General features: G+C 41.8%; 1 protein-coding gene across 2 annotated transcripts in view; it reads left to right on the forward strand.

Annotated features, from left to right (window-relative positions):
- Nucleotides 1-12,763, forward strand: part of CNTN5 (contactin 5) — a 2,165,994-nt gene that overhangs the window by 1,511,717 nt on the left and 641,514 nt on the right. For both annotated transcript variants that reach the window (XM_063951497.1, XM_063951498.1), the window contains one exon: nt 645-848. In XM_063951497.1, coding sequence (XP_063807567.1) covers nt 645-848 — 204 coding nt within the window. The remainder of the gene's footprint in view (nt 1-644; nt 849-12,763) is intronic.

The raw sequence follows: 12,763 nt of genomic DNA on the forward strand, positions 1-12,763 counted from the left end.
TACGAAAAGAGGGAGAACCAAATCATCCTCCCTAGTACACCAACTTAACCATGCTCTACCTTTGATCTACATCAGACCTCATAGGATGATTTGTTGCCATGGAAGTCCTCCCACATTCAGTCATCACACTCAGGGGTCTATTCATGAAGCAGTGAAAAGAGTGGAGAAGTGAGCCTGTGGAGAAGTTGCCCATGGCAACCAATCAGCTGCTCCGTACAATTGTATAGTATGCAAATTATAAATGTTACTTCAATGCCGATTGGTGGCCATGGGCAACTTCTCCACTGGCTCACTTCTCCACTCTTTTCACTGCTTCATGATTAGACCCCTGAATTTTATGACACTATGGACATACAGTATTAAATGTCCACTGTTCTCTTTAGTAAAGCACACTAGAATAACCAATGACAGCCAGGTAACTAAACAAATCAGGAGCTCAACTTCGTCAAAACAGGTCGTTATTACATTGTATTTTGAAGAATCATCACAACATTGGGATGTTTCTGTCCTTTGTAGCTTTGGATGGCAGAGCATGCTGGGAATTGTGCAACAACTGGGGCTATAAATTTTTTTTAATCTAAATATAATTTAATTCAAACATACAGTATGTTGAATAATTATGTTTTATGTGTTTTTTTTTTCAGAAATAACCTACAGCTGGGTTTTAAATGAGTACCCCTCTTTTGTGGCTGAGGACAGCCGGCGCTTCATCTCCCAAGAGACAGGAAACCTGTATATCTCTAAGGCACAAGCATCGGATGTGGGCAGCTATATCTGTCATGTGAAAAATGTTCTGACTAACACAAGGGTTATGAGTCCCCCGACACCGCTAACACTGCGCAATGACGGTGAGTACCCCATTCTTCAGACTGTCCCAGGCATGGCGTGTATGCAGGTAGAGTGGAATAGGGTTTGTGTGTTAAATTACGAAGAGCCTACTTTTTGCTTTGTATTATTTTCTATGATTTCTATGCTGTTTGTACAGTCTATCTTTATAGAGTATAGTATGCATCATTTACTTGTAAGTCCTTGTCCTCAGCTACAGTACAGGAATAGAAGAAATTGGTTAAGGAAACTATAGGGTGTTTTTAACGTGATGTAGTTATGTGACCGGTACTCAGGAGACCACCGGTCACAGTATCGGCACCTACATCCCTAACCCTCACTATCCCAACGGTCAGCATGCCAACCAATGGGGACTATTCCCACTTGTGGGTGTCCACGGCACCCATAGAGTAGGAACAGAACCTGTGGTGAATGCAGCGATCCACCGAGCCCGCTGCTTGGGGTGTGCAGCGAGCCCACAAGGGGCTTCGTTGCGCTCGTCTCACCCACTGGCTATCTAACTGTCAGGATCCCGATGCCAGTCACACATACTCAACCCATTTTTAACATTTTTTTTTTGTTTAAAAATAACCTTTAAATATACAATTTTGTTCCCAATTGTAAAGTGTAGTTCTGAGTATTCCTGTCTACTCCCCCAGAATACATGGGAGCTTTCAAAGTCGGATAGCACTCCCAGCCACCCGGAAAAGTTGGCAAGTCTTCCATCCACAACCCCTCGCAGGTTTATGCCCCCCCCCCCCCCCCCCCTGCAGCCATCCATGAAAGATAATCAGCAAGTATGATTCTAAGCTGTGCAACCTAACCCATGGGCTACATAGAATATTTGCAGAAACATTTTGCACATGTGCAGTAGAGTATGACACAAGCTAGCTGTTTCAGAAATGTAACAAAATATCTGCATTGTACTTTAGTTCAACAAGAATATAGAAATCCTCTGCTATACTAGTACTATTAGTAGCTGACAAATATCGCATTGAATGGTATAAGCAGGGCTGGATTAAAGGTCACATGGGCCTGGGACTTAAAATGATCAAGGACCAATAGTGAGAAGCAGAGAAGGTGTGGCCAGTGCTGTGTGAGTGTGGCTAGTGACATGTGGGTGTGTACAGCCCCTACACTGTCTTCCTAGATATGTAAAAGCAGAACATTTGTATAATTTTCTGAGGAAAATAGAAATACAATATTAATACTTAATATTGTAATATCCACTCTATACAGAAAGACCTGTACCATACATGTTGAAGATAACGAGACTAATACAAAGACTGTGACTGACACACATGGGGGGGGAAAGAAACACAAAACAGATGACGAGTCGAACATGGGAGAGAAAGTGGCAGACATGAAGTCAGGGTTGGGAATGGAGGAGAGGGGCCCTAATTATAATGGGCAAAGGGTTGTGGATCCTCTAGCGCAAAAGTGGTATTATAATGGACAATTAACACTTATTCCAAAAGTTATTTTATTTTCTAAAAAAGTTCATGGATAATATACACGTGGTAATCAATGGTTTAAAATGAACATGGGGTCATATGTACACTATAACTGATAAACCTAATAACGGTATACAAACATTTAGACAACATATAACATAGAAGGAATATGTGAGGTTGAAAGTGAAATTAGAGATGATGTTCAATAGTTTTTGCAAATTTTAGTGATGGTTGCAAGTCTCCTCTAGGTTAAGAATACGCTTTAGTGGCGTTTTACTTCTTACCTCTTAGTGTATCTGTTGGGGTAATTTTTCTTTCCTCAAGATTCTTTCTTCAAACCATGGAAGTAAACCCAATAGATGTGTGATGATTTCAATGGTTCAAAGTCCAAATATGTGCTGTTCTTTAAAGTAAATGATAGAAAGTACCTTAGTTTTTCAAAGATTAGGTGTCTGCCGGCAGACAAGTCAACTCCTGTATCAACGCATTTCACCCCTGGCGTGGGGCTTCCTCAGGATCAATGGAGTATACTATCCTCATCCCTGGCTTGTTATTTAAATACACATCTATTGGGTTTACTTCCACGATTTGAAGAAAGATCTTGAGGAAAGAAAAATTTCCCCAACAGATACACTAAGGGGTAAGAAGTAAAACGCCACTAAAGCGTATTCTTAACCTAGAGGAGACTTGCAACCATCACTAAAATTTGCAAGAACTATTGAACATCATCTCTAATTTCACTTTCCACCTCACATATTCCTTCTATGTTATATGTTGTCTAAATGTTTGTATACCGGTATTAGGTTTATTAGTTATAGCGAACATATGACCCCATGTTCATTTTAAACCATTGATTACCATGTGTTTATTATCCATGAACTTTTTTAGAAAATAAAATTACTGTAAGAAAAATAAGTGCTAATTGTCCTTAATAATACCACTTGTGCGCTAGAGGATCCACAACCCTTTGCATGTATATAGATTACCTATAGTATATCTACTGGTAACCTACTGAGGTATTTTGGGAGTATACTTCGTTCCTCACAGCAGCAATAGTGTCACTTGACAGGCACCCTTATTTGAGCGCGGAACCCCTATTCTCCCTATCTTGTATATCCAAACCTAATTATAATGGGGTCTACCACAACTATAAATTTAAGAAGCCATGTGGAGGAGGAGTAGAATGGTAAGGAAGTGCAGGATTAAGCAGGGGAGTGGAAAAGGTCTTATGTTTAGTCTTTAAGGCAACATGCAGATCATGACCCAACTACAAAGGTGCCAGCTCTAATCATTTGATTCAAGACTTGACCACCAACCAATGGAACACTTCAAGTGTCCTGTCGCACCCTGGGAATCTGCAATGCCCAGTTTGGGAACCACTAACCTAAATCAATTATCTCAAGTGGCACAATTCCTCTATTAGAATGAGGCCCTCTAATGATCATACAGATATGTCCAGCCTCATCTTGGCTGCAACTATTCGCACCCGAATAGTAGAATAGTAGAGAATACATTGTGGAGTGATCGCAGGTGCGACTATATTCGAGCAGGTATGACTAGTCACTGCTGCGATGCGTGCGCATGTGTGAACGCATCATGGCAATGATGCGGAGGGACCTATCTGTATGTCTGTTAACGGGTCACTGCGCTGGAGCTGAGACTACTACAGTATTACACGCCTACCAGCCTTGTACTTAGGAACACAAAGCAAGTGGTTTCAGGACCATTATATGGGATATAGAGGGAAGAGATATTTTTCAAGGACCAATATGAAATATATAAAAAAAAGACCCATACTGTAGGTAAAGGCTATATTTATTTTGTAAGGAGATTTTTAAGTTTCTGAAATAAATAAATAAATAAATAAATGCATTCACATACAGTATACATACATATATATTATAGACTGTACATGCATTAAGGAAAGAATTATATTTTGTGATATGTAGCTTTTGCTAAACTGCCAGGACTCCACCACTCAACGATGGTTAGAGCCTTTCTTTTTTGGAAATTCTGGGTCTGTTTGTCTGGGTGGTCAGCCACCACAGATGGACTTGAGCAGGCATAAATGGGGACATGCAAAGAACAGGGCCCTTTTAATTAGGAGGAGAATGGGGAGTGTCAGGAGCATCCACTAATCTTGGTATAGTTTCCATAGAAACAAACTACCCAAGTTCATCCATGATCCTGCTCCACCAAGCTACTGACCTATAGAGGAGAGGGTGGGACCCTAGGACAAAAGCCCACCAGGGATTTCCTCTGTACACCTGTGGGCCAGTCCATCCCTGACTGTATCTTATAAGTTCCTGGCATCTAGCTCTCCTCTCTTCAGCAACTCAGTGCTGGGCAGATGACTACACAGCAGAGCAATTGCCTTGTCTGTAGCATTCCTTAAATTTTGTGCTTTGTGTTTTCATCTAGAAAACCACGTCTGCATCTGATAATCAATAAGAAGAGGGTCCCTTTTTTCCCGTGGCATGTTAGATTCATGTAAGACCTTGAGAACAAACAGAGGCATAAAATATAAGCCCCATGGCATTGCAATTCTATGGCCGGGCAGAATTTATATGTATCAGTAATTGAAGGGATGAGCCTGTAATCCTAGTGGTATGTGCTTGTATATGACTTAGTAAATTGGATAGACTAGTGGTCTGAAACACCAGAATTCCTAGATCTGTTATATTCCTTTTAGCTGCACCTGTGAACCATGAATAGTATGACCTTCTTCTGACCTTTAATAGCTAAGTGGTATAATGGCCAAATCCATGTTCATATATTCTGATTCATGGGACAGGCCAGTGAGACAGATTTATGTGGCACACCAATCAAGCTATATCCCCTTAATATTTTCATGTATGAAAATAGAGAATGATATTAAATCTTTATGTCACATTCTGCTAGATTGTATGAATTTTGCCGTTATCAATCTTTTTTCTTCTTTTCTTATACATCTCAAAGGGGAACTTATCTACTTGATACCAAGGAAATTAAATAAATAGATTAAAAAAAATATCCTGGACCAGTTTCTCAGTAAAATGAATATCTGGTTTGTTAGAATGTCCTTGACAATCATTCATTTCATAGGATTTGTTCAGTTCACCTCAAGCTAGCTTACAAAAACAATGCAATAGTCTATTATAAAAAAAGAATAGAAGTTCACTTCTGTAATCAGACATTACTATATTAACGTTACTCACACACATTGGTAATACAGGTTGAGTATCCCTTATCCAAAATGCTTGGGACCAGAGGTATTTTGGATATCGGATTTTTCCGCATTTTGGAATAATTGCATACCATAATGAGATATCATGGTGATAGGACTCAAGTCTAAGCACAGAATGCATTTATGTTACATGTACACCTTATACACACAGCAGGAAGGTAATTTTAGCCAATATTTTTTGTAACTTGGTGCATTACACAAAGTGTGTGTACATTCACACAATTCATTTATGTTTCATATACACCTTATACACACAGCCTGAAGGTCATTTAATACAATATTTTTAATAACTTTGTGTATTAAACAAAGTTTGTGTACATTGAGCCATCAGAAAACAAAGGTTTCACTATCTCAGTCTCACTCAAAAAAGTCCGTATTTCGGAATATTCCGTATTTCTGAATATTTGGATATGGGATACTCAACCTGTATGTATGAAATATTTGCACCCAGTGGAGATGACAATACATTAAGCTATTCAGAATTTCCATGATATGTATGTATGTATGTATGTATGTATGTATGTTTGAATATGAAATGAAAAGTATTTACCTATGGTATATATAGCCTAGATATACATACAGTACTTTCCAATTTGTACAGTAGATTTAGCTAAATGGGACTATGTGCATCACAAAGGAACGCGCATGAGAATCTGGCATCTTGTTACATGTCATGTTGGGAAATGTCCCACAGCCCCTACAATGCTTTTGAAGTACAGGTCATCCATTGCCTCTTTCCCCTCCCCAAAAAACGCCCCTTTCCTGCCTTGTACAACTGTCCCTGATATGCATATGTAGGAGCACAATTTAGTCCCGCACATCATCCAACTGTCCTGAAATCAGGAACAAAGTCCTGATTTGCTAACCTTGCAGGAGATGGCCTGTAGTAGAGATGACCACACTGAGTTCCATTCCTGTCAGTTAAGAACAGGAAACTGAGGCTAGAGAGGGCACAGGCTGACCAACACTGAAGATTGAAAAAACATCGGAAAGAATTATGAACTTTGGATTTTGCTGCTACATTTAGATGGTAGGGTCATAAATTGGTGTAAACAATATTAATACATGGATCCATCATGCTTTGTGTCAACAGTTCAGTCTTGTGGTGGTGCAGTGGGGTGGGGAATATTTTCTTGGCACCCCTTAATATGAACTGACCATCATGTAAAAGCCGCAGCCTATATGAGTATTGTTGCTCACCATGTGAATCCCTCAATGGCCACCTTCAACCAACCTTCTAATCGCTACTTCCAGCTGGATTATACACCATGTCACACAGCACATGTCATATGAAGCTGGTCCCACAAACATAACAATGAGATCAGTGTTCTCCAATGGCCTCCACAGTCACCAGATCTTTATCCAGTACATCACCTTTATGATGTGGTGGAACAGGGATGTGTACCCAACAAATCTGTAGCTACCGTGTGATGCTATCATGTCAACATGGACCAGAGTCTCTAAAGAATGTTTCCAGTAGCTTGATAAATCCATGCCACAAATAATTCTGGAGTTCCTTCCCAGTAGTAGAAGGGCAGTATCCCATTGAATATCAGCCAGCACTAAGATACAGTATCACATATTTTTAATATTAGGGATCAGGAACTTATTTAAGCACCCTTTATCACAAAGTAGCATGTATAAGTGGATCCCTGGATATTGTCATTATTATTATTATTATTATTATTATTAGCAGAAATTTCTGCTGAAATCCTCAGTAGAAACAAATGAGGAATTTATTTGGCAAGTCAACTTCATTTCTGCACCCTTCAGAGGGCCAAAGCACAAAATAGCCATGTACCTCAATCTGAACAGCTGTGTCTAGATTTCTACTAATGCCCCCTTTTTGTCCTTGTCAGAAAGGGCACACTGTAATTTCACTCCGCTTGATTTTAGCACAGCACTGAGCTGGTGGAGATCAAGTCTCATGATTAATTTAATCCACAAATGAGGCTAAGCCAAGCAGTATTTTAGTGAACAAATAGAAAGTTTGTGTTTATAAAAGCCTTGATTGGTTCTGAAGTATTAAGAAGTTTTGCACACTGCACCTCATGAGATTCTTCTGCTGTCCTACATACCGTACCTGAACGCACATCCAGTTTGCCGAAACGTCCTTTGGGAGTGGATACTAGATATGCACTGGTTGCACCTTTACCTTCCAATCAGATTTTAATTGTTTTCTTCCATAGGTCATTTAATAAAATGAAGACAAAGATCTGGTTGCTGTGGATTACAGCATCTTTTTAAATAGATGCATCCCAGTGAATGTTAAACAGTATACACAAGCATTGATCAAAGATTTGTTTTTATCTCAAGTAATCAAGATCAACCACAATGACTGTTTGTTTTTTAGTAAACCCTCAGCAAATAGCTATACATATACTATGTCCATTGTGCAATATACTGACCTGTAACAAGCCAATGTTCCCCAAGGGCTCTGGTAGTATAGTTTTACAACCTAGATATTAGCAAGGAAGATAAGAAATAGATAGGTAATAAAAGCACTAAACTGTAGTGAAAACTTCAAGCATTGCTGTAAACTATATATCGAAATGCCCAAACTTATACGTTCAACTTATACTACAAATAAACAACTGTGCAATGAAAACACATTTATGTTTCTCCTAATTTATATAAAGATCGCAACAAGTCCTTTTAGACAGGCTACCTTGCCATGTTAAAAGAAAGAAAAATGATCATCCTAGTTTTATTACTGAGCGGTTATTTCCTAATGGTCAGTTTTATTGTAAAATTCATGAAACTTAATCTAAATCGATATTGGGTTTCAGGCGCTATAGCACGCATGTACTAACAGATGATTTATTTTAGATACATTTGTAAATGTTAGTACATAACCTACTTTCTTTTTCTCCTAACCAGGGGAAGCCCGGTGATCAGACGCAGCAGAACACTTTGGGGGCGGGGCCGGACTGCATGTAATTAGCCTCCGCTCCCAAGACCTGTGATTCGCAGATAGGAGATGGGGCTAAATTACACCATTCCCGGCTTTAGCCCCGCCCTCTTCATGCTGTTGCACCCCTATACACCCCTGTGCCTGTCTCAGTTTTAGAAAGTCCTTTTTACATTATTTATATATGTACTCTAAACCTGTAAATTACTAATTTCAGAGCTTTTCAAAATGGTTCCATAAAATAATTGCTTCATTACTGTACATTGGCGTTTCTATAATGGGTGCAGTGTGTGTGGTGCACACGGGCCCCTGGGTCCAGGGGCCCCACACCGCACACACTGCACCCATTTAATATACTTAACATTCCAGAGTCCTGCGGCGACTGCCCTCTAGTGCAGGCATAAATCACTCGGAAAATGGCCGCTGAGGCAATTTCCGAGTGATTTGCGCATGAGCACTGGAGATGTCCCCGGGAACAAGGCGCAGACGCCATGTTCCCGGAGACCTGCGCATGCGCAGTAGACTCTGGCAGTATGCCAGAGTGTACTAGCTGCCGGGGAGTAGGGGGCCCGCGACGGAGGCTCCACGCTGGTCCCCTCCTCCCTGAAAACATCCCTGCTTCATTGTGTACAGTATTTTGCACAATTTGTGCTTTCAGTTTTCCAATTCTACCACAATCAGTTTGCATGCACAAATAGAGTACTGTGCAATGCAGAATAGGGTTCCACGGGATGGAAAAGCCACGGTGGAATCAGCGGTGCAAGTAAGCAGGTACGCTCGGGTACGGAATCCCCTTAAGAATTTGGCAGCGAGTACGCAGTACCACCTGCCACACACTTTGCCATTACCACAATTATAATGTTCCTCAAAGCAACAAGACCATGGTGCTTAGCAGTATAACAGCTCCTCCCACTTTGTCAGGGTTACTGGGAGTGCAACAGTGGCTGTATTTTCCTGTTATAATGGAGGCATTACTATATATTGTTATTAAATTGGGGGCATTACTATATATTTCTATTATACTGGAGGTATCACTATATATTTCTATTATACTGGAGGTATCACTATATATGTATACTATACTGGAGGCCAGTGCCAGATTAAGGTCCACATGGGCCTGGAGCTGAGATTTATGAAGGGCCTATTGTTTGTGCCGCAGCAGGTTTGAAAAGCATGGTGGGGGTATGAGTAGTGTCTGTAAACAAACTGCAGAACATGAAATAATACTGAATAAATATTAAATAAACTAATATGTCACCTACACTTTATGCAAATGCTACTACAAAGCATCTGAATGTGCAAGGACTGAGACGCCCACTGTCAGTGTCTGTAGATGCTCTAACACTGCTTGGTGCTTCTTTAGACACTATTATTGGTCGCACCGTTGAAACTTGCACCAGCCCTTGGGTAAGTGCAGATTTTCCAATTTGAGTGTGGCCTCCAATGTTAACAATGAATCGTCTGTGTACGCAAACACTTTAGCATCATGTACACAACACGCCCATGAAACGGACCATTTTTGTGCGCATTAATAGCCACCTCCCAGTCACTGCCCAGGAATTGGATACACATTGAAGTTAATTCAATTAGCATTGCATGCATGTAGCTCCCACTTTAAGTGCCTGGAGCTATAATATCTATTACTGGTGCCCCGTACACATTATGCCACATGGAATGAGCCAAAATTCCCACAGAATGAGCCAAAATTCACATTATGCCACACACAATGAGCCAAAATTCACATTATGTGACACAGTATGAGCCAAAATTCCCACAGAATGAGCCAAAATTCACATTATGCCATATGGAATGAACCAAAATTCACCTTATGCCACACAGAATCAGCCAAAATTCACATTATGCCACACGGAATGAGCCAAAATTCACATTATGCCATGCGGAATAAGCCATAATTCACATTAATCCATGCAGAATGAGCCAAAATTCACATTATGTCACACGGAATGAGCGAAAATTCACATTATATGCCACACGGAATGAGCCAAAATTCATATTATGCCACACAAAATTAACCAAAATTCACATTATGCCACACAGGATGAGCCAAAATTCACATTATGCCACACGGAATGAGCCAAAATTCTCCCTGGGGGAGTGACAGCAGGGACATAGAGAGGGACAGGGAGGGTGACAAGGGAGAGTGACAGCAGGGATATATGGACAGGGAGAGTGACAGAGGGACAGGGAGAGTGACAGAGGGACAGGGAGAGGGACAGAGAGAGTGATAGAGGTACATAGGGACAGAGAGAGTAACAGCAGGGACATAGAGAGTGACAGAGGGACAGGAAGAGTGACAGAGGAACATAAGGACAGGGAGAGTGACAGAGGGACATAGGGACAGGGAGAGTGACAGCAGGGACAGAGAGAGGGACAGCAAGGACATACAGTAGGTAGAGAGAAAAGCAGCAAGGTAAGATTACCTAATGGACAGCAGTAAGGAGGCTGTGGTCAGTGGTGGTGCGGAGGAGGCTGCAGTCGGCGGCAGTGCAGAGGAGGTGGAGGCTGTGGTCGGCGGCAGCGGTGCGAAGGAGGAGGCTGTGGTTGGCGGTGCGGAGGAAGCAGCGGCTTCTGTGGCCTTCAGTGTGGCTCTGGTTGTGACCCCCCCCCCCCACGTCCAGTCCGCCTATCATTTCAAATCTGCCACGGACCAGCAGCCAATCAGGAGCGGCTGCTCCTCATTAGCTGCTGGCTTGAGAGCTCCAATTGGTGCTTGAATAGCGCCAAATTTGAAATGATGGCAGCAGCAGGAGTCTTCAGCAGTCAGTGCGCGAAGTGTCAGTATGCCACAGCGGTGTATACTGGCCCACATCGAGCACTGTATGTATATATATATATATATATATATATACACACATACACACACTCTCCTGTGTATACACATAAATGCAATATACTATGGCCACTGCACCAGCACACACAAGGCTGCACTAGCACACACAGGGATACACTGCACTGCTCCAGCACACACAGTTTTACACCAAACTACACCAGCACACAGGGTTACACCATATGGGCAGCACACACAGAGTTACACTGCACTGAACACACCATACAGTGGCAGTACAAAGGGTTACACCACAGTGCTCCAGCACACAAAGGGTTACAACATACAGTGACAGCACACATAGGGCAAATCCATTGAGTGGAAGCACACACTGGGTTACACCGCACTGCACCAGCACACACAGGGTCAATCTGTACAGTGGCAACACACACAGCATGTGCGCACATAGCCAGATTAAGGGGGGGAAGCAAGGCATACTGTACCCTGGGCCCCCCTGTGTCAGGGGGCACCCCGGCCAGAGCACACTGTCATCACTAGCTTTCCCGCTTAGGCAGCAGCAGAACCAGCAGCCAGAATGTGAGCAGGACAGTATGCAGTGCAGGCAGAGACACAGGAGTATCATGTTTCATGAGCTACCGACGAAGCTTTAGGAAAGATAGGAGGGTGGAGAGAGCTGTAAGTGACACAGGGATCCCAGCTTCTCCTCCTCCCTGCCTTGGTGTCTGAGTCCAGTGTAACCTGTTATGCAACTAAACCATTTGGGTCTAGAGATACAGACACACACATAGAGTACCCCTGAGTCCTGTCCCAGTGTGTAAGTAGTACAGAGGCTGCTGCTATTCTTGCATGTGACAAGATAAATTATTTTATTTTTCTTTGTGTATTTTAAGGTTAAGTTGTTTTTGTTACACTACAAGAAAATATTACAAAATAGTTGACTTTCAATTAGGTGGAGCTATAAACAGCCATTAACAACTAATAGCCATTACTAAACTATTAGTTTAAAACTAATATACACCATTGGTTTAAATTTAATATACACAATTTATACCTCCTACCATGACTCATTCCAGGAAGGACAACATGGTCTCTACCTGGACTTCCATCTTAATTTATGATTGCAATCACCTGTGTTGAAATACCTTTGTTCAGTTGACACCAATCATATATTAGGTGAGAAGTCCAGGTAGACAGCATTTTGTCCCTCTTGGAATGGGACATATTGGGAGGTATGCACAATCTAGTATACATCGATCATCTTCAACTGGGGCACCTCAGTCTTAAGTGCCCTAGCCACCTCCAAGGCTTAATCCGGTCTTGTGAGCGCAGACCCACAATCGCAAATAATCAGGTATTACGTACATCTCTGAATCAGGCCCTGATGTTCTTAAATCACCATAAAGATGTGTCCTGCTACAGCCTTGCTGCTTTTAGCAGCGTGCTGTAGCGGGTCCACAATGCGAATGCAGAGCGTCATGTTACGCTTGTTCGCATCGCTGCTGGGTCCCACAGAAGTGAATGGGAGGCGGGTGCATGCACAC

The sequence above is a fragment of the Pseudophryne corroboree genome, chromosome 2 (genome assembly GCF_028390025.1).
Source record: "Pseudophryne corroboree isolate aPseCor3 chromosome 2, aPseCor3.hap2, whole genome shotgun sequence".
Lineage (NCBI taxonomy): Eukaryota > Metazoa > Chordata > Amphibia > Anura > Myobatrachidae > Pseudophryne > Pseudophryne corroboree.